Genomic DNA, 26,829 nt, shown 5'->3' on the forward strand with positions numbered 1-26,829 from the left:
GTAAACCTTTAGAGGTGATAAATGATCTGCCTGCAGAATAAAGGTGTGTGTGTGTGTTCAGGAAGCAGAGTTACAGAATGAATCCACTGTTAACGCACACATGTAACCACAGCTCCTGGAATTCACAGGCATGTCATTTTTTGTTAGATGTTGTTGTTGCGTCACAGGTGATAAAGTGAATTCCCTCTGAAAGATGTGCGTGTGTCCTCTGTTAGGAAACATCTATAGACTTTTTCTTGAGAACATATTATTTCTAACATCTTAACAGTGTAGATGAGAAATGCACTGTTCATCCACACCTGACTCAGTAAGGACACCTAGTGGTCATAGGCAGGGAATACACAATTGTTGCTCCCACAAGAAAGTCAGTATTTTCAGTATGATTATAATGTAGAGAAGGTTTATAGATCGGTAAGAAATTGGGGAGTACAGATGTTTTAATGAGAGGTCGGATGGAAATTATGTGCTGTGGCTGTAACACTCACCAGAATTCAACCCAGCTGAACAACCAGGGGGCGAAATGTTGTATGTATAAGACAATCTTTGGGAATATCTGTTGGTCTGGCAACTTGTGGCAGCTCAACAGAAACATGACATTGTTTGTCATCCACCTGTAACTTCATCTCAGTATATTTCCTGAAAAATCTCCAAAAGCAATGAGTACTTTAGAAATATTACAGAAAAGTCAAATTTGAAATTCTCACAAAAACCAACTTGTTATCGAACAAACAAAATAGTAAAAAATGCAAGTTTCTTTAAGACAGGACAAATATACTTTAAAGTGGTTGTAGCTACTTATCACCTCATACTAGAATATCAGGTTTGTTATGGAATTTTTTATGGTTTAGGGCTTTTTTGTGGATTCAGTTTACTCCTTTTCTCTTTGTATGCTTTGTCTTAGTTTTGGGCCTCCAGAAAAAAATCCATTCCTTCTTCCCGCTATATTTCCCTCACAGGGCCTAACATCACAAACATCACAAGCAACCAGACAAAACCACAAAGTAGCACAAAGAGCCACAAGTTGTAAAACAAGCTGGTACATGATATCAAAGGCAACCTCATCAAACAAGTACCACAAACAATGCTGTATGAAAATGTATTTTTCATTTTTTTGGTCTTCAACCGCAGCCACACTCTGAGCAACAACGGCTGCTGTTCTTCTAAAATGAGGTTTCAGTTCGACACCATCACAGCTTTTCATGATGCAGTTTTGATGTTTTCTTTCTGTATCTTCCAACTACACCAATTCAATATAGTTCAAATAAATCATTGAACTTGTATTTTGTCCTAAACCTCCCCTGCACTGTATTGAAAGGGAATTGGTTCAAACTGTGTAGCTGTGGTAAAATGAAAGAAAGACACAACCTGAAGGGTTTTTGGTGTATTTTTTTATTTCCTCAATGACTAGAAATTTTGCTGTGTGTGAAATCTGCAGGGCACTTGATCCTCCGGCACCAGCCACTCCATCTTGCTTCTTTATCACCAATTCAAGTCACAAGGGCATCATGAAAAACACACAGATGTAACAAAGTAATTTTTTCCATTAACAAAAAGTAAAAAACAAAACAAAACCAAAAAAAGACCTTGAAACAATGATCCTCATTATCATCAAATAACAATAAATAAAGAGCTCTCTTCCCTGTACAGAGATATATCTTAATCTAAAATCTTTTGTAATAAAAAATAGATCTTCAGTGCATTTCCTCTGACATGTTTTCTGCTGCTCCTTCAAATATTTCCACTGTGTTATTCTTGGTTACCTTGGCGTTAAAGCAATGGCCTTTAGAACAGAAACAATCAAAACACCAAATATGAACCCTCCTGAACAACATAGCAGATATGAAATTTCACAGCCTTCTCTTTGTCTGTCTGTACTGTACATGTCAAAAACACAAACCTGGACAGAAAAGGCACAAGTAACTATAGTTTGAGTAATACTGGACAAACAGAAAAAATGGAATAATTTGTCTTTCAAGATTTTGGTCATTTACAAATTTATTCATATTCCTTTGTCATATATTTAAACAGACATTAAGAAGATTACCAGTATCAAGAGATACAGGAGGGATATTAACTGTATATATGTGAATGTCAAAACAAATGTGTATAAACCCAAATTTTTCCAGTTTTTATTGAAATTTAACAAGGTCACATCCAGCTATTTAACCTCACACAAATAGTTTTTCTTATAAATTCCTTGGTAAACAGTTATGAAATAAATTAAGATGAATTTAAAATATTCCTACAAGTTTCTCACTTTTTATTGATGACTTAAAACCCTGTCTATAGAAAGGCAGTGTTGGAACAAGCTCCACCCTCTGATACATCACTATGACAAAAGTGTGCTGCAGGAGGAACAACTGTATATTTCCATCAGATTGGAAATAAACAGGTAACAGAGGAAGACAGACTAGTTGGTCAGAGGTTCATCCTACAGCGACATAATGAGCTGGAATATCAGAAAAAAACGAGGGTTTATGATGAACTGAACTGAAGGGGAAAGCAAAGAAACAGCTGTCGAGATGAACAATATTTCATTATCACTGTAGAAAAAATACCACGAGGGAGTTCAGTTGCTGAAGGAGTCAAAAAATGTTGATTCAATTTAAGATTTGTGATTCCATTAATCCTTTTTAATCTTTATTTGAATTGTTCTGTGCTTTAATTTCAGAGACACTGAGACATCACACTGTCAATTTCAGTAACAACTGGAAAAATGCAGGTGTTATAAAACTTTTGACCATATATACATATATATATACTGTATATATATATATATAATTTATATATAGATTTACAGAAACATTTTCCCAAAGAAAAAAGTGCATTTGTTTATAACAAACCTGAATGTTGCCAAGGAACAAACATTTAAGTTAACAATAGTATTGAAAACTGTATAAAAACAAAGCAATAAAAAAACAAGACTAGTGTAGCAACCAATAAAGCAAAATGGGATGCATGACGCATCAAGTTGTCGACACTTTTAAGTGCTCTGGTCTGTTCTGGCGGAGCCTCCTTTAGCTCCTCCCTCGACTGGATCACTACTGGATGGTGGCTCCTCCCCCTCTGGCTGCTGTCCAATGAGACGCGAGGCTACGGCGGCTGCTGGACTGAAGGGCACCATCAAACGACTGTCTCTGAGACAGCGTTCCTTGGTCTCAGTGGCAGACCGGCGAGTGTGGGCGGAGCTGTGTGAGCTGCCATATTGCTTTGAGTCTGTGGTCTCCAACTCCGGTTTGGAACGTGCCGGAGCTGAGCTGAGACCGCACCGCCCTGACTGGCTGGTTCCTGCTGCCTGGTGCTCTGACCAGTGGTCTCCAGAAGTCCTAAGCCCTTGAGTTCTGGGGGTCCCGCCCCAGTGTGATTCGAACCTGGCCAGTGACAGCCCCTCCATTGGGGGAGACGTTGGGGATGAGGGGGTGGTCGGGTGGGACCTGGGTCTGGCCTGTACCATTTGGATTCCTCCGATGGAGATCATCAGATAGGGGACCTTGGCATGTTGGGAGTGCATGGGAAGATGGCTGAAGATGTTGTCTGCTGCTTGGCGGGCGGGATAACTTTCACATGTAGAAAGACGAAAAGCAGCAGGAAACAAGCTGGTTTCTGGTAATGTTGTCCTTCCACCAACTGCTGTACCTCTTTTATCCTGTAGAGGGAGCAAACAATTCATCATTATATTTGATGCACTTGCTCTGCTTTTACACAGGTGCTGTACTTGGAAACAGGAAGAGGAAAGTGCAGAGGAAATACACAGTGGTCGATTTCCCAGTTAAAATTTCAAGGCACACCTATTTAAAAAAAAGAGACTCACCAGTTGGACATGACTACCCTGTGTGCTGGGACTCTCCCACGGCAGGTATCCAGGGGTCCTGTGCTGTAACCAGAGCGGCAAAGGAGGGGTCCGGGCTTTTGACCTGTAGCAGCTGGTCGAAATGGGACGAAGCGGAGAGAGGGGTCTGATGGGAGATGGTCCTCTTTCAGGTGAAGGTGAGACATGTCGGCTGGGTGAGGACAGCTCAGTCCTGGGGGAGAGACTGTGGATGGGTGAGGACAGCTCCAGACGGGGGGAGAGGCTGCGGCTGGGGGAGCAGCTCTCACTGCTGGGGGAGAAGGCTCTCGGTGACGCCTTCCAGCCCCGCCGGGAGAACAGAGCTCTCCTGCTGCCTGGTGAGGCGGCTCGTCTGCGGAGCCACACTCCCCTCGGCAAGTGCTCCTGACTGGGGCCTGCGGGGGCCTCGGGGTCGGGGGTGCCCTGTTGAGAGTGCCTACTGCTGCCAGAGCGCCCTCCTGTTGATTGGTGTGTGTCCGACGAACAGGAGGACGGTTGGTCGTCATGGGATACGGACTCCTCTTCCTCATCGTCATTGTCATCGTCGTCGTCCTCAGACTCCTCCACGTCGGAAAACTGATGTTCCTCCTGTTCCTCTGAGCCACAAACACGTTCCTCACTTCCAGCTGTTTGCGCAGACACAGACAAACATTGTTAGTGTCGTATCTGTTTACATCCACTGAACCCTAAACCTGCTGTACTGAATTTACACAGTCATAAATCTCACTAACATCCGCTAAAATCTGGCTTTTGCAATGGGAATGGATACAATCGGCATTCACTCCGCCGGGTCAAATTGGTCTGCAGTAGACACAAGTTTGTTCAAGTGATTGAAACATGACACCAGGGTGAACTTGGGTTTACCCGTGTTTGAAAAACCTGCGTATTCCCACTAATTTTGGTGTAAAAGAAGTATAAGAGAGAAAGAAACGTGAGCATTTTCAGGACATCATACTGCATCTTTCTGACAAACCTCAACCACCACCACCCACTGAACCAATTTCATAAATCAACTGAGGATGAAAAGACCGGAGTCTGAATGAATATGCTTCTGTTCACGAAATAGCTCAAAAAGTCTTTTGAATGGAAAGGCGGTTGAAATGGCGCGTCCTTGGCTGTGATGAGTGGAGTCTGTCAGCTAGAAGGAGACGTCATCAAGAGGGGTAGTAGAGGAAGGTTAGGAAGGAAACAGTGAGGTGGCATTGACAGAGGCAGATGTCAGAATTGGGGAGTGGTTATCATCATATTCTAGCGACACGTGCATGAGAACAAGGTATGCTTGGAAGACTGCTGCCACCACGGTTGCATGCTCTGTATTCTTTATTTATTTATCGGATACTTTTTCATACTATTTCTTATGCAAGGCCGAAGGGAGGAGAATAGAACATGGTGTTACGTAAGCTGTCGGAGCGACTACAATTCTTCACGGGCGTTCATCCAGCTGTGTACCAATATTTCTCTACAGCGGTGGGGAAACATGTGAGATGCCTCCCCCATCCCCTCTTAAGTACCTGTTTCCTCGCTCTCTGGCTCGTCCAGTGATGACTCAGATACCCCCATCGCCTGGCATTTTTTCCCATGAGCCTTTGACTTCATGTGTTTGGTAAGGTTTCCTGGGAAAGGAACAAGGAAAGCGCATTAGAGAATTGCCCTCGACTTGCAGGGGGCAAAGCGAGGACGTTTCAGCAGCAGAGGTAAAATGTGATCACCAGGCATAACATGACGTAACAACAGAAACCCAGTTTGTGTGTTCGAAACAACTTCATACTTTTCCTTACCTTTGGTTTTGAAGGCAAAGTTGCAGTGTTTGCAAATGTACGGACGGACATCGGTGTGCGTTCGGATGTGCTTTTTCAGCATACTGGGTTTCTTGCAGCGGATGCCACACTCTCCACATATGTACTTCCCCCTGCCGCGACCTCGCACGTACACATACTCTTCATTGGACTTATACCTGGGGGATAAGAGGAAGAGAAACAGAAAGGTTTGGTTGCAGCAAAATCACAATTTGGGATTACCTTCATATGAAACCACTCAATGCATTAACAGCTTCTTGGTCCACACAACCAAAAACACCAGTCTCCTTGGCTGCAACACCTTCCACTCTGTTGACCAGTTACATCATAGACTTAAACATGGACGATTGGGTTCCACTTCCTTCCACTAATCACAAATGCCAGAGTCTGTGCAGTGATGAGAAGTAGATGAGTGGCACTGTGCAGGAGCCACAATAGTAAGGTGCCGTCGATACACGTGCTCGACCAATCACAAGCCAGACTTAGCTGTCAATCATGATGTTTCAACCCATTTGTAAAGGATCAAATATCAAACTTAACAGAAAACAAACACAACATCAATACGATAAGAACTATCATAAATGAAAGAATCCATCTTTGAGAAAATATTAATTTGGCCTTTTCTTTTTAGTTTGGTCAATGAACATGGAGGAGGCAGGATTTATGACCTATACTGTAGCCAGCCATCAGAGGGCGATCAAGGTGCTTTGGCTTCACCTTTGGGGGAGCCGTCATGTCGTACATCTTTATATACAGTCTATGAATTACATGCAAACTTGCAGCTGGAGGAAACAAGGTTGATAAATTTGCGTCGTAAAGAACCAAAACAATGTGCTAAAAGACGTTAAACACTCAAAAAGGGGCTGTGGACGAACTACAGAGTTGTTTGATTAATCTCTGGCTGACACAGTCATTTGACCTGTTCAAGTAAAAAATATTGATTAGTGCAGCTTTAATATTGATAGTGAATGTAGCTGTGGGAGTCTTTGTGCAGCGTACACACACACACACACACACACACACACACACACACACACACGTACACACACAACACACTACAAGGCTTTCTTTATGGTGGCGGGTTGGGAAAGCCCCACCAAAACCCCAGCAGCACCCTGCGCTGTTTCTTCTGCTACACCCTGGGCACACAAGAAAATACCAGCTATTCTGCTGCGATCAGGTGGCCCTGCCAACAACAGCAGCAGCTACAGAGGTGGAAGGGAGGCCGGGCTCTGGCCAACAAGCTAAAATAGATACTATATATAAAAATCTAGTTACACATTTAGTTCTAGTCTATAAAAACATTGTTTATACTCCATCTTGGTGTTTACCGAGAGGTTATTTATGTGCACATTGGACCACAGACGTTCTCTATCTGAATGAATTGTCCTCTATGAAATGCTCATCTGCTCTCGCCACTCATGAAGAGACGCACAATTCTTTCCTAATGATGAATATCCAGTGTGTTTAATTACTGGATATGCAGCACATCGACAAGAACCCAGGCAGTGTGAATGCTCCTTGTTGTATAACAGAACCAGCCACTGCAATTCATAACAAATCGTTACACAACTGTAAAACAGTCTCAACAGTAGCATTATGTTGTCTTCATTCAGTGGCTGGCTACTGTTTACTGGCACGCAGCATTTCTTCCTACTGCTAAAAATAAACACCCACAAGGCAGGAGTTGCACTTCACGCATCGAACGTTAAATCAGCAGCACGTCTCTCAGTAAAGTCGACTGTCAATCCGTTTCCTGCTCTTGCAGTAGCTCTAAGGCTCCCACGGCAGATTGGTGGAGGTTGTGATTGATTGATGAGGCCGAATGTGAATTGCAACACAGCAAACAATGAAACATACTTCAGTCACAATCGGAAGCTTTCTGACACAAGCTCTGCTCAGAAATAATAATGACCATTTCCCCAGTGTGGTCACCAGTGTCAAGACAAATCGTCAGCGTTGACCTCTTCCACCTTTGAAATCAATCTGCATCTTTAGACAACCAGAAGGAAACAGCTTGTGCACACTAACAGGAATTGAAGCTCACGTACCGGAGACTTCCACTGCCAACAAGAAGGAACAACTAGAGCTATTTTCAGACATGTAAATGTCTGTACCCAATTTTTCAGAAATTTTATTTGTCTTTCATTTATGAAGAACGCGGCAGGATAATGTCTGGAACATTCAGGTGATGGATGGCGCCTGGGTAGAGCATGCAGGAGGAAGAAAACAACATTTACATTCTGCTGCAAAATTTGCGTGTTTTTCGTTCACAGCACATCGACAGCGGCCCTTATCATTAAAGGGGTCACGAATGAGGTTGTCTTTCCGAGTTGACATCTTTGTCTGCGTTTTGCATCCATTTCGTGATATCATTTTTCTGCTGTATTCTCACACAGGCTCACTAGATATTTCCTGGTAATTTTACTATGGGGCTGGCAGGAAAAGTTCCAGACAATGTCTGGAGCAACTGACTCGAACATTTGCAGCCTCACATTCAGACCCTCTGGAATTTTTGGGGAAGATTTCCAGAGTTCATTGCTCATCTGAAAGCAGCTTATGTTTATTTAATTGAAGAGATGTGTTATTGAGAGAAAGCTGCCTTGATCCTCTATATGTGTTTCTTAGGTCTGTGATGCTAATAATAATTGTTCGTCACTGGAACAAAAACAAAGCTGCATGATGCATCTTCCTAAAAACAGTGTACTTCTCCGAGAAAAAATGAGAGGTGCACAGTCATGATTTCAAAGTGTTGACAAAAGGGATGAAGGCGTAATGAGTCCTAACAGAGTCAGCGTGCAAAACATTCAGCTGTGATGTCGAGTGAGTAGCTGCAGCTTATTTGCATGCACGGAAAAAATACAGCAGGACATCAAGGGGTGTATATACACAGAGAGAGGAGACATGGGAGGTTGACAGTGAATGAACAGAATATAATACATGGGAAAGTAAAACTGGAGGAGCTCCCAAAGTGAAACAGGCAGACCCAGTAGAGGGAGAAGGATGATGGAGACAGACGGGGTGTAGAAGGAGGAAAGCTGTGGGCTTTAACAAAAACACACTTCTTGGATGTGTGTAATGTGTGTCTGCAAATGATAATTTGACTGGTAATTAGTGCCTTATCTATGGTTAAGCAGACAACTCATTCACGCTCAATGTGTGTGCCTTTATGTGCAAGTGTTGTCACACACACACACACACACACACACACACACACACACACACACACACACACACACACACACACACACACACACACACACACACACACACACACACACACACACACACACACACAAATCTTTAACATCACCTCTAAACATTTTATAAAAATGCCCATCAAAAGGAAAACCAGTGTGTTCTTTTAGTTAATTGTCTATTACAAAAAAAAATTCTATATAAACTGAACAATACAGACCATAGACTGTATATAAAGAGGGTTGACGCGTCTTCACTTCCTCCCACTATCCAGAAATAAAACCCCAAATGTCCAGATACAAACTCTGTACAAAGTTTGGTCCACGTCCCATCCACTAACATAGAGGAGGCAGCATTTATGACCTATAACTGCAGCCATCCACCAGGAGGCGATCGAGACACTTTGAATGTTACAGACGCTGCAGAATTTCAAAATTCAGTTCTGAACACAATAAACCTGGGAAAGAGGACAGGCTGCACTGGAAAAGATCAATCAGAAATTTATGGAAAGCACAAATATGTGAATGTAGTGAAGTACAAACATTACACACACACACACACACACACACACACACACACACACACACACACACACACACACACACACACACACACACACACACACACACACACACACACACACGCCGCAGCCACGCACGCACGCGCACCAACACAACGCACGCGCACTAACACACACACATGCTTCTATCTCTCCAAATTAGCACTTCTAAAATGCAGACGTTCATGCCAACAGCACAAGGAAAAAGCTTGGCTGCAGGTACAAATGAAGTCCCTGCTGGCTCTGCTGCCTCCCATCTGTTACTGTCGTTCTCTGCACGCTCTCATCAGCTTCTCATAGTTGCTGTTTCACTGTCACCAAGCATTGGTTTGTGACTGAATAACAGATTACTTGTGTAATGAGGCAGTGCCATTATTCACAAATATTGAATATTGAATAACACGCATTTTGACAGTGTCGCTCTTGTAGCTCTTACCCGCCTTCAAAGATGCGAACACGAGGGGGCTCACTCTGTTTGGAAGTGGAGGGTCCCTCCTCTTCTTTCATCTCTTTAGGCTCCTCCTTCTCATGCTGCTGCTGATCCTTTACTTCAGTGACGGTGCTGGCTGGGGTGGCATGTAGCTACACTCAAGACACACAGAAATATTCAAAACACTTTAAAATAAAATCTTGACTGTTTCCTAAGTCAAACTAGATCAACCCTAACAGCCTAAATCAACATCCCCTATTTATCATTGTCAAACTTGTAATTCAAGCTACGTCACTTAGTAGGTTAGTTAGTTTATCAGATTTTGCAAAGTTCCCAAATTAACTTTTTTCACAAATACAGAAGTAGCTTCTTAACAAGACCATAGACTGTGTATGAGGATGGACGACATGTCTCTACTTCCTCCCACTAAGCAGAAATGAAGCCAAAATATCCCAGATACCAACGTCGCCATCTTGCGCATTTTGAGCGAGAGTCTGTAGCGATGGGGGATGGAGCCATGGTAGCGAAGTCTCACTGATACACACAGAAAATCAATTGTGTGTATCAGTCTCAGCCGTCAATCATGATGTTTCACCCTGTTTTTATAGCATCAAATTACTAATTAAAACCAAACATCACAGCAATGAAAACTACCTAAAATGACAGAAACATTTGTTGAGTCTATGTCCAATTCATTAACATGGAGGAAGTAGGGTTTATGATCTATACTGCATCCAGCCACCAGGTGGTGATCAAGACGCTTTGGCTTTTGGGGAGCTGTCATGTCATCCATCTTTATATACAGTATATGCTCAAAACCTGAAAACAGTGTATAATAGCAGTTTCCCTTTAAGTTCCCCTTAATGTGGTTTTATGTAAAACAGACACATAAAAAGATACTAGCAAAACAGTCAGTTTAGTGTTTATTAGACTGGTCTACATAAACATTCAGAGGGTGTATTGTGGTTATGTTTACCTCTGACACAAGCGGGGTCCTGCTATTGGCAGTGGCCAGTTTGCCTTTGGCCGGACTTGGGGCTGTGGCCATGGTGTACGTCTCTGCGCTGTGCTTTTGTTTGGAGCACAGCAGAGACAAGACCATCTTAGTGCTGAGGCCCGGCAGGTTGGGGTTGTGAGCACTTATGCTCCAGGTAGAGTAAACTGAGGCGCGGGCATCCCTCTGGACAGATGGGTTGGGTTTGACATAATTCAGGTAGCACCAGTTGACTGAGGTGGAGGTGTGGAGGCTGGGGTATGAAGGGGTGCTCCCTCTCCCAACTCCCTCCTCCACAACCGGCACCTCTTCCTTTTTTTGACCTGTCTTGACAGTCGACTCCTCCTCCTCCTCTTCCTCCCTGTTATGTTTCTTGGACACCTTCTCCTGCTCTCTCTCCACTTTCACAGTTGTCGCCTCCACCCTCTCAGGCTGATTCTTCTCTCCCTCATCCAGTTTTCTCCCAGTAGCTTTACTTTCTTCCTCCTCTCTTACTTTCTGTTCTTCATCTTCCTCCTCCTCCTCATCTCCTGCCTTATGTTGCTCCCCCTCCTCTTCCTCTTTTACCCTTTTCTGGTGACGCTGAGCCTCTGTGCTGAGTTCCAGACTGGCTGCAGGAGAAAGCATCCGTTTACTTCCTCCAGCCCCCAGTGGGCTGTATCCCTCCCCAGATCCTGAGGCCAGCTCGGCAGGCAGAGACAGAGGAAGAACGATGTCTGGAGAAGGGACCTTCAGGTAGGACCGCTGCAGCTTTTCTCGCTCAACCTGACCCATGATGACCATAGCTGTGCAAGAGATGGGTTCCTGTGAGCGTGTGCAGGCCAGGATCTGGGATAGGGTGGTATACATGGCACTGGCATAGGTAGGTATATGTGTATGGAGGCGCACTGGAACCACAAGGGACACGACTGGTGTAAGCTGTGCCAGGCATGTGGCAATGACTGGCCGCATGGGGTGGTGGGAGATTGTTACAAGGGATTGACGGATGAGGTCAGAAGACATAGATGAGATGGAGGGTCCGCTGTCTATTGGAACATGTGTGGTAAGTCTTGGAGGAACAGGTAAGTATATAGACTGACTAGGTCTGGTACTGGAAGAGAACTGGAGAGGACCTAATGGAAGCTGATGCAGTGGTATACCCAAATGTTCTGACATGTGGATCTGCGTTGGGTGTATTGGTATGTGTGGAGGTCCTGACTGTGAATGTAAGAAGGCTCTGTGGATGATCTGGGTGGACAGCACTTCAGAGATGGCTGTGGTGCAAGGGAGTAGCTGGGATAGCGATCCTGGGGGAAATGTCTGTTGGCTTCTAGGCTGCAGAGGCATCACATCCTGAGGGGGTGGGAAGATTTGCGGCTGGAACAGCTGCACAGCCTTCCCTGTGGCCTCCAGACTGAACCGGGGGTTTGACTCAGTTGAACAGAGAGGAGGGAGGACAGAGCGGGATGGCCCAGGCTTTGAACTCTCTGCTCGAGACAACTGACTCATGCTGGCCCCTTCCTCTTGTTCAGGTTCCCCTAAGGTGGCGTGCTTCACCAGCAGACACTTTCTTCTTTCTTTCCAGGAGGACGTTGACTGCTGAGTGGACAGAGACCCATAGTCAAAAGACTTGCTTCTGGTGTCTGAGATCTGCTCAGTTTGCTGGGGGCTGGCTGGGGTCTGCTCTGAGGCAGAGCGCCTCATCTCCTTGTGGCTCTGATGGTGTTGGTGGGAAGGAGATGGCACCATCAACATCTGGGAGCTTTGGCTACTGACAGCCCAGACGACAGGCTCTGATCTCAATGTGTCCTCACAAGAAGCAGAAAGGCTTGAAGTGTGGGAGATGTTGCTCTCTTGACTGGGGGTGCGAGAGAGAGACACAGATTCAAAGCTGGACTCCCCAGACGATTGGGCTGCTTCTGCCAGACGGAGTCTCTTCTTCTTTGGTGGCAGCTTCTCTGCAGGGAGCTGGGCCAGACTCTGGCTACGCTGGGGCCACTGGAACTCCTCCATTCTCTCTGCCTCCTAGGACAGATAGAGAGTTTATTAATTTATCATATAGAAAGAGTTGGCAAGAAAGGCAGTCAGTCGTACATAAATGCATAAAAATACACAGTACTCCTTTAAATAATCCTGTACCTTGGATGAGGATGCTGTCACTGGCGGTGACACAGATGGCATGTCAGCATCAGGCTCCACAGTTACAAGTATCTCTGGCACTTGGATGTTTGGCTGGCGGATAAGGCGAGATGTAGAGGGTGATGGTTTTGGCTGGGGTTGTTGTGTTTGCTGACTCTCTCTGAGGTCTGGTTCCTGACTTTCCATGGATATACTCTCCTGCTTCTCAAAAGAGCTTGTGTGTTGGATGACGGACACACCCTTCCTGTCCTGCTGCTGCTGTTGCTGCTGCTGTTCTTTTGGCTCAGTCTGTAAAGGAACACCTAAACACATATAGCGTAAACAAAAAAAATGTCATTATATCATACTGGTGTACTGTTTTTTGAATTATGACATTTACTTTTTAGTGAATTTCTGTGCCTAATCTGTAGTGTAGTGTTATTTAATGCAGTCATTTTTACCTCCTCCAAGGAGCTTATGTTTTCATCTGCACTTGTTTGTGTCTTACTTAGCAGGATTACGCAAAAACTACTGGAGAGATTACTACAAAACTTGGTGGAAGGATGCTCAGGAAAGAATATTAAATTTTGGTGGGGATCTGAATCAGGGGTCAGATCTAGGATTTTTTTATTTACTTTCTTTAACATTGTGACATAGCATGTTTTATTAACATTTACGTTTATTTCCCAAAGAATAATTAATGGATCTTGATGAAAAAAATCTGCCATGTTTAGGGTACTGGTATTTATGATTGAGTAAAATTTGGTGCCTATCCTAAACAAAATCCAGATCTAATTCATTTAAATGTGGTTTCATAAGGGGACCATAGTATATTTTTTGGCGGATCCACAATTTTTTCAACATCTTCACAGGGAGTAATTTATGGATCTTGACGAAAAAAATCAGGCATATTAAGAAGACTGATATCTATAAGTTTGTGAAATTTGGTGTGGCTTGATGGAATTTAAGGGGCCTGTTGGGCTTTGGCAAAGGTATGCGCTTAGTACCATTCTAGTTCCTTTCTGTTTTCTTTGCTTTACATGAATGATGTGAATGTAGATATTGACTTGTTATGTCAATCTTTCCCAAACCTATTTGGGTTTCTCAGTTGTTAAAAGAGGATAGAAAGAGCTGGCTGACTCGGAAATTATTACTTATGCAGGATAAGGGTTATAATTTTATCAGCTGGGATACATAAACAGACCTGAGAGGGCCTGGCTGTGTTCCTGTCTGCTTGGCACTGGAATGAGGCCTGCAGAGCTGCCTGACACAGCTACAGATCCAGGGCTGGGAGGGTCCTCCTCCAGGCTCTCCTCTTTCCTCCTCTTCCTCACAGCCATGGCCAGTGCCCGGAACTTATAGTGCATCATCATCGGGGGGCGATCCTCCCTGCATGTTTTTCTCACATCCCTGCTCTCTTGTTCCAGCGTCTGGTGTCCTGGGCAGACGCCTCTGTGGGCCTCATAGCCTTCACTGTGTTGGAAGTGAGTGCCACATGCTTCACATTCAAACAGGCTGGGACTCTTTTTCTGTTGCTGTTGCTGCGGCGGCCTGGCTAGTTCACTGCCTCTGGCTGAGGTGGGGGTGGGACTGGCCCCTTCCAGCATTACCTCAGCTCCCAGGGGCACCTCTATGGCAGGTTGGCGCTTGAGCATACGCTGAACATGACCAGCCCTCATCTCCGCTACCACAGCTTGCTGCTCATCAAATGACTGGCAGAGACGGTAACGTCTGGGAGACATGGGGCCAGAGGTGGAGGGCTCCTTTTGGCTGGTGGAGGAAGGCATGGAGTGGCTTCTAATCATAGGCACTGATGACAGCTCCTGGGTACCAGGTGGATCTGCCTCAGGATTGTGGAGGTGCCTCAAACCACTGGGTCCGGGGGTTTCTGATTTGGGATCAAATGTGCTGGGATCTTTAGGAGCAGTAAATTTAGGTGACTCCATGCTGCTCTTCCTGGACAGAGAGGAGCGTCTGGGCTTCACGCTGTCAATCTCACTAGTGTCTACTACTGCTTCATTGATAGTGATGAGCTTCGTAATGTGTTCTATTACTTGGGTTTTGGGTACAGTGAAGGGAATGCTCTTTTCCTCCGTTCCTGAGGATGAGGAGAGTGAGGAATGATGTTGCTGCTGATGGGTACTGCGCTCCGGCCCCCCCAGTCGTCCATATTTCCCTAGAATAATTTCTGCATAGGTTTTGGCACTAGCACTGGGGGGACTAACTTGAGACAGGTCAGTGCTGCCTGATCCGGAAAAGTAGCCAGACTCTGTGCTGCCTTTACTGCCAGGGCCTAGAGAGGAAGATGAGGTGGAGAGGGAGGAAGAGGGATGGTCATCCGAAGAAACCCTGGGTCCACGCTTCCTTTCACTTAGTCTCAGTGCCAGCCTTTGCTTGACAGCCTGGGAGTCTTCAGGCCTCTGGCTCTCCTCTGAGCCTACCAGCACTTCCTTACCACCTTTCCTCTGCTGTCCCAACATCTCTTTAGAGGAGACCTTACTGTGTTGGCCTGTCTCTTCCTCAGACTCAGTGCTTTCTCCTTCTGTGTGTTCCTCTGGGTCTTCTCCGGCACCACTGCCCTCTGGTCCACTCAAACTGGGCTCATCACGACTGGATGCCAGTCCTGCTTTAATGCGATGGGCATGGGACTTGCGGTGCTTGTACAGGTTGCTCTTGGTCTTGAAAGAAAAGCCACAGGGAGCACAAGGGTAGGGTCTTTCTCCTGTATGGGAGCGAATGTGTTTCTGAAGAACGCTTGGCTTGGCACATGGACGGCCACAGTAAGTGCACACATATTTCCCTGGTTTCTGGGGTTTCTTCTCCCCTTTTCTGGGTGAGCTGACCCCTTCTAGGCCCTCTTGGCTGGACTGAGATGGGACCCCATGACCATGCTCACCCCGGGTGGAGGAAGTAGAATGGAGGGATGAGGTTGACGGGGAAGTTGAAGAGAAGAAGCTGCCTCCTGAGGGACCTGGGTTGTCTGAATGCTGCCATGCTACCGCTTGCTGCTGCTGTAGCCGAAGGAGAAGGTCAGTGCGTTTGGGCTGGCGATTTTGCAGGCGGCCCAAGGCTCTGTGCACAGGACGAGGATTAGGAGGCTGCTGGGGCTGCTGAGGTGGACAAGATCCTACTGAGGATTCAGCTGTCACATGCTGCTGCTCTTGCCTTCCAGAGCGCTGCCCATCAGCCGGACGGCTGGGCTCAGCCTCCATAGAGTGGGCAGGAGGCCTTACAGACACGCAAGGAAGGGCTCTTGGAGCCTCATGGGGCTCACCGCCAGGCAGCAGAAAGGTCAGAGGCCGGGGAACATTGACAGACTGAGTTGTAAATCAAAACGGAGGGCCTTTCTCAATGTGGGCCAAAAGTTATTCCAGATGACCAAATGAGGCATCATTAAAATGTGCCCTGGAGCTGCATGGATGCAGGTAAACATGGACCATTTCTCTGTACAAAAGAGCTCTGCTTCTGTCCAGCCTCAGCCATTCTAACAGCAATCACAAGGTCTTCTCTGCATCTTCTTTGTTGTATGACGAGCGTGTCAGTCGTTCAGCTTCTGACGGGGTCTAAGGGACCACAGAAAAAGAAAAAGAAGCTCAAAGTCACAAAAGTGTTGACATATTATGTATTAGATTCTCTGAACAAGGTTTTGTCTCTGCATTAAAATTATAATAAAATATCCCCAAGTTTTCCTTTTTTCCTTTTCCCTTTGCAAGAGAAACCAGAAACACGATTAAAACAATGATAAAGTAAGGTCCTGCTCTGTTCACTTCAGTCAAAGTCGGGGCTCATTACTACACACTCAGAAACGGAACACACACAAGATGATATCCTAAGGGTTTTCAGAGAGTCTGCCATACTGTCTAGAAAAGTGAGGGTTGGAACAATAAAAAGCGAAAATCGTAGTGTCATATTATCAAATTCTTAATTGAAAATTACTCCCTCATATCGTTATTTGACAAACAGCGTTAAGTTTCCTGGAGTAATGTTGACTGAGGTCAGTGCTGTAATGAGAACATCAGCGAGGTAACTGCATCAGCAACATGTTATTGCTCTCATCTGTCCTGACTTCACCTCATTATGAACAGTGTGCAGTGATTCAGGAGACAGGGGCACACCTAGTGTAAATCTATTAAGAAATGTTAGGTACAGATGTACGTATTTGCTATAGTAACACAGGCATAATAATCGTGACTCTCTTGATTCAACAGTTATGATCTCTTTCCACCTCCACTCAAATCAGACATACAGTACATGATGAAATATAAAATTAGCAACAGGCTCCTAAATGCAGTTCCAGCATGCAACATGGGTTTGATTTGCATCAATGAAAACATGGCAGAAGGCAGTGACAACAAAGGAAATATTTTAGCCTCCTTCAATGAGAGTATGATGTGTATTTTGACTTTTAGTTTGGTCCATGCCCCATCCACTAACATGTCGGAGATTACATTACATGTATGGGATAGGTGCTATGACGTATACTTGAGTCAGCCATCCGGTGGTGATCGAGACACTTTGGCTTCACTTTTGGGGAGCATTAATGTCGTCCATCTTTATATACAGACTATGGGAGAAACACTATAGACTCCTATATAAGCTATTTATGTCAATCACCGTTTGTGTTAATGTAAGTTGTGCATGGGGACGCTGCATACATTCAAATACAGCATACAAAGATAGACTGTGTGTATGTGAGTGAGTGAGTAAGCAAGCTAATGCCACGATAATACTGATAATTTTGGTCACAATACTGTCATACCGTTTCATCACTACCCACAACTGGCCTGTGCTCAGAGCCGGGCCAACCAGGCAACAGCCACAGCACATGCACCAACAGAGGAGACCACATTGTCAGGGCACAGAGTCAAAACAAACATGGGAAATATAGCCTGTGCTTATCTGATCTGGCACCGGAGCTAAAGGGGGTATATGGAGGGGGGCTGTTTTCTAGTAGATAAGAGGACTTGACAGTAACTAGGTCTCAGCCTCTACCTCAGCCAGCAGGGTGCAGTGTTTATGAGGGGCCATGACAGGAGCGGTTGCTCATCTGTTGTAAAAGGGTTGCGTGATAAGCTTTTATTAAAATGGATCTATTGAAATAGTGCCTGCTCACACACCACTGGAAGGCTGCGTTTATGAGTATAGATGATCATGAGGACTAAGAGATGAGGCTACAATGAAATCTCTTCTTTTATCAAGATGTATGTTCTGTAATACTTCCCACTTACTACAAATCCTGCACTCCGTCTCAACTGGAGACACGGGATTCTTGTGCCGCAGCCAATCAAAACACTTTCTGGGAATGGATGGAGCCAATCATAACATTTTCACTGAGCAGCCATGCCCGACCACTGACAGTCCCGGCACAGGCTCATCCAGGGTATCAATCATCGTCGAGGAGGTTGACGCTGCTCGCGATCCCCCCCAACCCCCCTGACTCTGTCAGACTCTGGAGATCAGTGCTTGCTGAAGGAGGACACTGTGTATGTTCACCTCACAGTCGTAGCGCTCTGTGATGGTGCAGGCAGCGTGCACCACCTCTGACAGCTCGAGGAACATACCAGGAAAGAGGACAGCAAGAAAATGCTTTGCACCGATGTGGAACAAATGCAGAAACTGACTGTAAAGAGGTGAGATACAGAAAATGCACAGATGTTCTATAATATTATATATAAATGCATCTGAAGTGGGAGTAAGAAAGATAAAGTTAGATGACGTGGGGGAGAGAGAAGTGACTGAAGCAGCGATCCAGTGGCTGAATAAACAGGCCCAGCTGACGACTGCAGCTTAAGGTGGCTGAGGCGGCAGTGACAGTTTCTTTTTTTAATGAGCCACACTCGCTCCATTCATATGTCTAAAAAACACACACGGCACAGTCAGCCTTCATTACAGTCAGTTTACAGTGGAAAAACAAGGAAAGAGAATCACTCTTCCTATTGGAAACAACTTGACAGATTCTCGGCTCCATATCAACCCCCCACACACACACACACACACACACACACACACACACACACACACACACACACACACACACACATCTGTTAGGGCCGATCATCTGTTTAGTGTGCGTTTTCTCCAAGCAGACCAGCGCTTTGATTACAGCAGACTTATACCATCAGCGCTTGGCAATTAGGCAGCATAACAAACCAAATCAACACCATTAAAATTCACTTCTTCAGCCTCGGCTGCAGAGGGAGGACTCGTGTATGTGGTGACAGCTAAAGATTTTTCTGTCTTGATCTGTTGCAGGGGACACATTACTCTCTGGAGGTCCATGTAGAGAAGTTAGATCAGGGGGGAATGGAGCTTACAGAAGAGAAGAGTGCAGTTCCTCACACACAGAGAAAAGTGACGTGACAATAAAAACAGATGAATGAGGGGTGGGTGTGTGGGTAAGGACTGGTAAAATCCGAGAGGGTCCGGGTGTGAAGAGGGATGATGCTGTGCATAGAAAACAGAACTGGAGAGGAAGTTAAGCTCGACAAATCGTCTGCCTCGACCTCCCTGTAATGAATGTCTTTGTCCGTGTGGTCCGTTAAGAGTGTGTAAGTTTTAATGATCTCTGGCATGGCTGTTGATGCAGCCCTTAAACAGGGCGATTAGAAGGGTTTAAGGTTGAGGGAGAGCGCTGCCTACATTATTCATGGCCGTCTAGACTGCCAGCTCTGAGAGGGGGGAAACACACAGTCAGGGCCTGGCCAGGAAGATGAGGGGAAGGAATGCCAGAGTCGAGGCTACGTTGAGCCAAAACACACACACGCACACCCTACAGCACACATACAGCGTACAGTACCACTCTCTCCAGAGAAATACCCACCAGCGCACAGCAAAGCCAAATCCGCTCTGACAGCTCTGACCAGCCAATCAGCTGCAGCGCCCTGAGGTGACCTGCCCTGGTACCACTCAGCCGATCCTCCTGCTGTTTGACGAGGGGTTTTCCTTTCTCATCATCCTCATTCCACGGGGATGACTTGTTATCAGTGTTGCCTATGACACGCAACACTTCAGTGCACCAGGGGGCTCATATACACACACAATGATTTGACTGTAACATGAGGATATTACAGTCGTGTAAGATAAAAAACACACAGGACGTGTGAATTTGTCTAACCTCATTGATGAGGGCGGGGAAAGGGCGTTCTTCCCTCAGTGCTATTTTTAGGCTGAGGTGCGAGCAGGAAGCCACTGATGCAGCTGTTATACAGTGTAATGTTCTTTTGACGGCAGGCGGATCAAAACCACAAAGCTAATATTAGTAGCAGTTTGCTAAACAGCAAACAGTGAGCACAGGAGCGTGTTGCCCAGTTCCAGTCTGACTCAATGCCACCGTATGATAATTCATACAGCCTCGTGTGTTGCATGCAGTGATTTGTTGTGTGAACTTGCGACGAAAATGTGATTAACGACTGGTCCAGTGAGAGGAGAAGACAGAATGAGTGAGGAATGTGTGTGGACAAGACACATGAGTGTGTGTGTATGGACATGCAAAGGGGCTTTGTCAGCAGAAGCAGGCACTGATGTTTCTGCTCCCATGGGAGCCCTGACACACCCACACCCACACACACACACACACACACACACACACACACACACACACACACACACAGTTGTGTCTCTATGACTTCAGAGGACATCACATTGTCTTTGATTTCCTGGACTTACTATAACCTTAACCATAGTTACTACTTGCTTAACAATAACCATAACCTAACCTAAACCAAACCTAAACCTAACCTTAACCTAAGCCTAAACCAAACCTACGTCTAACATTAAGACGTCTTCACCTTAAATTTAACAATCAACATTATGGGGACTTATTGTTTGTCCCCATAAGGAAGATGAGTTCCCATAATGTGACTGTGTAAACAAATTTAGGTCCTCACACGATGAGTAATACCTGGACCACACAAACACACACACTCTCTTTCTCTTTCTGTCTCGCTCTCTCTCTCTGTCTCTCTCTCTCCTTCCATCATCTCTGTTGTTTCTGCACTTCCAAAAGTGTGTAAATCCTATAAAACAAACATTTAGCTCATCTCCAGCTCAATAAGCGGCTCGGGAGCTCGGCGGCACTTTTACAGTTAAAACTTCATTATCATGCACAGGAGGGTTCAGCCGGCAGAGTCAGTGTTCATTTCCTCATCAATACCCAGAAGTGGTGGTGCAGCTGGTAATGACGGATACAAATATGAGCTAAACATTAAATTACTTTGTGCCCTGAGAATAGATAAACCCTCTTAAGTGTTTTAAAAAAAATCTGCTGTCATACTGTACCACCCCTCCCAACACACATGCACACACACACACACACACAAACACACATCCCCAATTTTTTCTCACTGGCTGTAGCCCGGTGCAGGTTCCTATGGAAACCAGCCTACTCTGAGCAACAGCAGATGGAGAGGGAGCTGGAGGTCTAAATTTATCTCCCAGCATCCTCTCTGACTACACTGGCAGCAGGAAGTGAAGAGGGGAAATGCTTGGTTTCTGCATGTGTTGACAAGCTGGCATGACCCTTGATATCTAGCCTCCTTTGAGTGACGAGGGGTTGATGTCACAGCAGATAAATACATACGGTGCCACCTGACAGCTCAGAATTTCAACCAAGTAACACAACGAACAAACGTTTGATACTGTAGAAGAAGCTCTGCAGTATTATCAGAGTATAAGTTAACTCACACACTTTTCACCAGCACCAGCAAATAAACAACGCTGTCAGTCAGACTCAGGCCTCAAATCATAAGGATGAACACAAAGCAATCACAGAACCAAGAGGAGAAACACAACGGTTTGCTGAATGACTGGGGGAACCAGACTACAGAGCATAAGACCTCGAGTCATCAAGACTCACACTCACCCAGGAATACCTCTGCTGTCAGTCGGAGCAGCGCGCTAAGGAGGACGCCGTCTGAAAAAACACCACATACCACAGCTCTCACTCACTCTCTCCCTCGGCTCTGTGCGGGATGCGTGCAGGGATCGTTGCACCTCTGAGGCGAGACGGAAAGATTTCACAGGGCTTTGATAAGATTGGCAGCTCACGTCCGTTGCACTGTTGTTCACTTTGATTAAACACGAGCCAGTGAACTGCGGGTCAATACCGGGCCTTTGAATCAAAGGCGAGTGGCGAGGCAAAGCTGGGGTAATGCGCACCTCCATGACAGGAGAGGGATTGCACTCAGGAGTTTTTTAATAATACCCCTGCCAGAGGGAAATCTGATCCTGTGGTGACATAATGAACCAAAAACAAACTGACCGCATCTTGGACTAAATTGCAGGTTGTCATTTTATTTGTGGCCGAGAACTTTACAGATGGAAATCTTGATCTTTTTTGTGGCCACTTAGTTTGTCAATTTTAATTACATGTGCAATATACCGCACAACATAAGGTTTTTAACTCTGATTAGAGAGGAACAATACAATACAATAAGTGTCTGCGGACGTTTTCCAACTTTTATAAAACCAGTGAATTTGAATCTATAATATCCATACAGATCAGACGAACCCTGTAATATACTGAAGCATCTCAGGTACATTATCCTGCAGTGAAATAAAAAAGCCAAGCTTAAACTCTTAAACCAACAACATACTCCTCTATGTACTAAGGTGCTAGATTATAAGGTACCAAATAGTAAATTTATGATGAAGAAATATAAAATATATACACAAAATACAAAATAACTTAATGACTAGTTTGCTGTGCCGGACAAGCAAAGTAAATACAATGAGGGACAGAGAAGAGAGAAAGAGGGGGAGGAGAGAGTGAGACAGGAGGAGGGGAGGGAGGCGCAGAGGGAGTGAGAAACAGACAGAGTTTAGATTACCTGACAGAGCAGTCTGGTCTTCCCCCTTAGAGACGCTTCACAGGCACTGTGAGACAAGCAGGGAGAGCCAGAGAGCGAGAGCGGATATGACTGTTTGAGTGGGTGTGTTGCAGAGACAGAGGGATGGAGAGAGAGAAGAGAGAGAGAGAGAGAGAGAGAGGGCTGGAGGTGAGGCAAAAAAAGAGGAATCGTGGAGAGAGAAGGAGAGAGAGAGGAGCGAGCTAAATGAATGTTTCCACAGCACAAATGTACAGTAAGGGAGGGATTAGGGGGGAGGTGTGGAAACTAAAAGCGACTCATAATCTGAGAGCCTGAGTAACATCTCATCATCGTCTGTGAAACCAAAGTAACAGCATCAAATGCCAAGTTTCTCATTACGGATGCTGCCAAACCAAGACATGCACCTATACACATTCAGGACGGTCAACATCTGCTGTTGTTTCTCTAACTCACACACGTTCAGCGGCGGTGGCACCCTGCTGATGGATACGATTACAAACAGGTCTAACACAGGGTTTTCCCCGGCAACACAGAACCCGGAAGGCAATACCTTGCAGTTATCCCCTCCTTATCAGCGAAGTTATCTCACTGTAGCAGCCCAGCGGCCTTGTTCCTATAAGGCAAACTCTCTACCTACACGAGGACGTCTCTTTACGTAAACCTTCCACTTCCAGCTGGATTGCCACTGTGCCGCATCTGTAAATGGATTCGAGAGTTGCATCCATTCAAGCAAGCCCCCGCAATACTCAGAACTCGGGCTCGGCCTATCAGCAGTGCAACGCGAGCGAGCGAGAAGGAGTGAGAGGTGGAGAGAAACAGAAACAAAAAGAGAAAGAGAGAATTCAGAATGAGCGGAGGTCCTGCTGTTCCATAGAGCTTTGCCTCACTGGCAGAGCACAGGAAGTGTGAGTCACACACTCTAAATAAACACACTCGCACAGTGACAAGCCGGCACACAGAACGGAGCGGATGGCTGGGCTGCCGATCAGAAGATACGCAGAGGGAACATGGTTCCTCACAGGCCAGCGACACGTGGTGGCCTGGTGGGACGTGTTGACTCAAAAGGAAAAAGATGTGGCTCTCCTTCTCTAATTGCTTCCATTCACTTCCATTTCTTTTTGTTTTTCTCCTCATTCACCCACTTATTCGCTCTCAAAATCAACTCCGAGTTTTCCTCTTCCCGTGTGCTCCTCCTGTATATTTCCCCTTGTTCCTCTGCCTCTGTGTCTCATCTCTTAGTTTATTTGCTCCCACTCAATAGGAGTGTTGTTCAGGACTTGGTGATTACCCCTGGCTCTCTGTGGCTGCTGGCCGGCTGGCTGCTGTAGGGGACTGTGGCGGCCTGATGCTGGGCTTCTCTCACAGGCTGCTGGCTTCTCTGGCCGAGGCGCTGCATTGTGTCTGCCTGAATGCACTCATTGTCACTCTTTACAGCGCGCACCTTCTATACTGTACTTCCCTGTGAGGGACCTTCGCCCATCCGTCATCCCTTTGTCCTCTGTTCCCCAGAATGAGGGGTTCGGACGGGAAGGTGGCGAGGGCAGCAGAGGCTCGGGAACAAGACTGCCACTGTGGCGATGATTGACAGGAAAGTTGCGCTACACAGACGCAACGATTAGCGAGGCCGGGGACCGCAGACACACAGTCTGGTTAGAAAGCTAGAGGGAGCTGGGAGGTGTTAAGTCAAACAGCTTTGTAAGCGACAACAGAGACGATATTAATTTTGAAGACTGGGATCAATAGGGGAAGAGCAGTGATGGTGTGAAAGCGAGATTTCCTGTAACCATATGCTGCTCACTGGCCATGAGCTTGTCAGGCTCAAATTATGCAAAGCTGTTCTCAGTTACAGTAAATGGAAACAAGGGCTCTCCTGTGGTGTGGTGGTCACATGAGGCAATTTCACATATATGACACGCACCTACCAATACAATATGTTGCAGAGGCCAGCAACACCTAAAATGCAAACATCGTGCTTTATAAGAAACTTTGTGTTGTTTTGCAGCAGCCACAGACTATAATTTAGACCAAATGAGCGGTTTGAGCATTTACAGACAACCATGCACATGAAATATTTTTGGACTTTCACCCACATAAACTGCAGACACAGGCAGTCAGCCGGGCAAATATGGGCGTTTTCAGAGAGGGTCCTCTCTGTTCTGAGGGCAGACTCGGCCAGACGTGTGGTCTTGTAAACTGACCTCCACCCCGCTGGACACATGACTGTGGTGTTATGATAGAAACAAGATCTATTTAAAATGGGGGAGCCCACCTAGTGTATAAAAGCCACTTCATCACTTCATCACTTCGTTCTCACCCTCCACCTCAAAATAAAACTCACATAAAACTTAAACACATCTTATCCCGTAACATGAGGTCCAACCCGTGGTGGGGTGGTGCAGCTACAACACATGGTTTGATGAAACCCAGTGAGAAGTGGAACATCTGTTAGTGGCACCAGTGAACAGACACCGACGAGTGTGTGTTATTGAGGTATTGAAGTGATCACTGATGCAGCTGGTGTTATAAACTGTAAACTGTGGAGCTGAGGAATCTCTGATGTAAGAATCGTCACGGTGGCCGAGCAGCTCTGTGGATGTTGGTCCGGTGGTTCACCCTTTGGTCCTGACTGAAAAATCTCAGGAACTATTAAATGTATTTACATAAAGTTTGGTACACAAATTCAGCTGTACATTATATTTAGAGCTGATTAGATAATAACTAGATTACTATAAATATTACACTTTCTTTATGTCAACATGTTAACACTGTCGGTGAATAATTTACACGGGATATTCTGACTATTAACCTCATTCTGAATAAGACCCTATTTTGATTATGATACGTACACGAGTCGCTAATATTTCATTCATATTTCTGTTTACATGTTACAAAGAAAAGCCTGATTATGCAGTCTGCGGTATATGTCGATGTCGCAACATTTAGTGAGAGTGACTGTTACCAAGTAAGCTAGCGGGCCACCATAATCGGAGGTTCCCCCAGTCTATGTCAATAAAGGCGAAATGCCCCCCCACCTTACTAAGGATAATATAATGTAATAGAGACATATAAGATTCCAGCAATACAATACATAATGATCAGAATATCCACATGTCTTAATTCGATTATTGCTTATGAGTATGAACTTATTTGTGTGAAAGTAATGCTGTTCACATGGTAGTGACTTACTCAGGCTATTGTCTAAATCAGGTTAATATCGGAACATTGGTGTCTGTGTAAACGGTCATTGTGAGCATGCTGACGTTAGCATTTAGCTCAAAGCGCCGCTGTGTTTAAAGGAGTATTCAACATATAAAGCATTGCACACCCATACAATAGTGACCCATTTGAAAGTAATTATTGATCCTGAAGTGATCTGTTAATTACTTTTCAAGCAAATTGTAAATATCCTGACATTTTGTGACATTTATGCTCAGTCTACCATAATGATGTGGATTCACAAACTACAATTTATGCCTGTTATGGCTGTGCTGATGCTGTGCTATATTATATCGTCTTTCTCATGACGTCTCGTTCATGTAACATCTCAACTGAGGAAAAGGTGCCATAGGTTGAACTCTTAGTCCTTTTCAAAGTAACAAAATATACCAAATTTAATTCAGAAAATTTTACTGAATATACAAGACTTGGGATGAAATTAAGTTAGAGTTAAGATCCAAAAATATGTTTTTTATCAGAAAATATCTGAGTATAGACAATTTGTTTGGAAATCAAAAGTAGGTAGGATCAACAACCAGGTCTGGAAATGCTTTTTTATGATCCCAATTAGCATAATGAGGCAAAATAGGGTAAAAAATGTCACTTCGGGCATTAATTAAACATATTCAACTATTTGTTCAAATGTGGGGGAAAAGTTAAGCTTGTAAAATGTCACCAGTAATATATATATGTAAAAATATGCGGAGCGAGGGGCAAGAGCACTTTGTTTGAACTTTGAATATTTAGGAATAAGTGACAGCCCTAATATATCTGTATTTTATTATTTTCACAATAACAGATACAACACAGCGAATAAAGCCTGGTGTTAGACATGCAACCAAACAGCCAGCTAATGGAGTCAAGCATGCAAGTCTTTTGTTAT

General features: G+C 45.0%; 1 protein-coding gene across 1 annotated transcript in view; it reads right to left on the minus strand.

The window, feature by feature from the left end:
- Window positions 1–1,373: 1,373 nt before the first annotated feature.
- Window positions 1,374–26,829, minus strand: part of LOC118113886 (transcription factor HIVEP3) — a 43,697-nt gene continuing 18,241 nt past the window's right edge. The window contains exons 2-9 of the mRNA XM_035163944.2: window positions 14,108–16,466; window positions 12,925–13,226; window positions 10,789–12,810; window positions 9,819–9,964; window positions 5,608–5,783; window positions 5,341–5,442; window positions 3,812–4,455; window positions 1,374–3,646 (exon numbers count right to left, since the gene is read on the minus strand). Of these exons, the coding sequence (XP_035019835.2) occupies window positions 2,984–3,646; window positions 3,812–4,455; window positions 5,341–5,442; window positions 5,608–5,783; window positions 9,819–9,964; window positions 10,789–12,810; window positions 12,925–13,226; window positions 14,108–16,115 (6,063 nt within the window). The 5' untranslated portion in view covers window positions 16,116–16,466 and the 3' untranslated portion in view covers window positions 1,374–2,983. The remainder of the gene's footprint in view (window positions 3,647–3,811; window positions 4,456–5,340; window positions 5,443–5,607; window positions 5,784–9,818; window positions 9,965–10,788; window positions 12,811–12,924; window positions 13,227–14,107; window positions 16,467–26,829) is intronic.

This window comes from Hippoglossus stenolepis, chromosome 8, assembly GCF_022539355.2.
Source record: "Hippoglossus stenolepis isolate QCI-W04-F060 chromosome 8, HSTE1.2, whole genome shotgun sequence".
In the NCBI taxonomy this organism is placed as follows: domain Eukaryota; kingdom Metazoa; phylum Chordata; class Actinopteri; order Pleuronectiformes; family Pleuronectidae; genus Hippoglossus; species Hippoglossus stenolepis.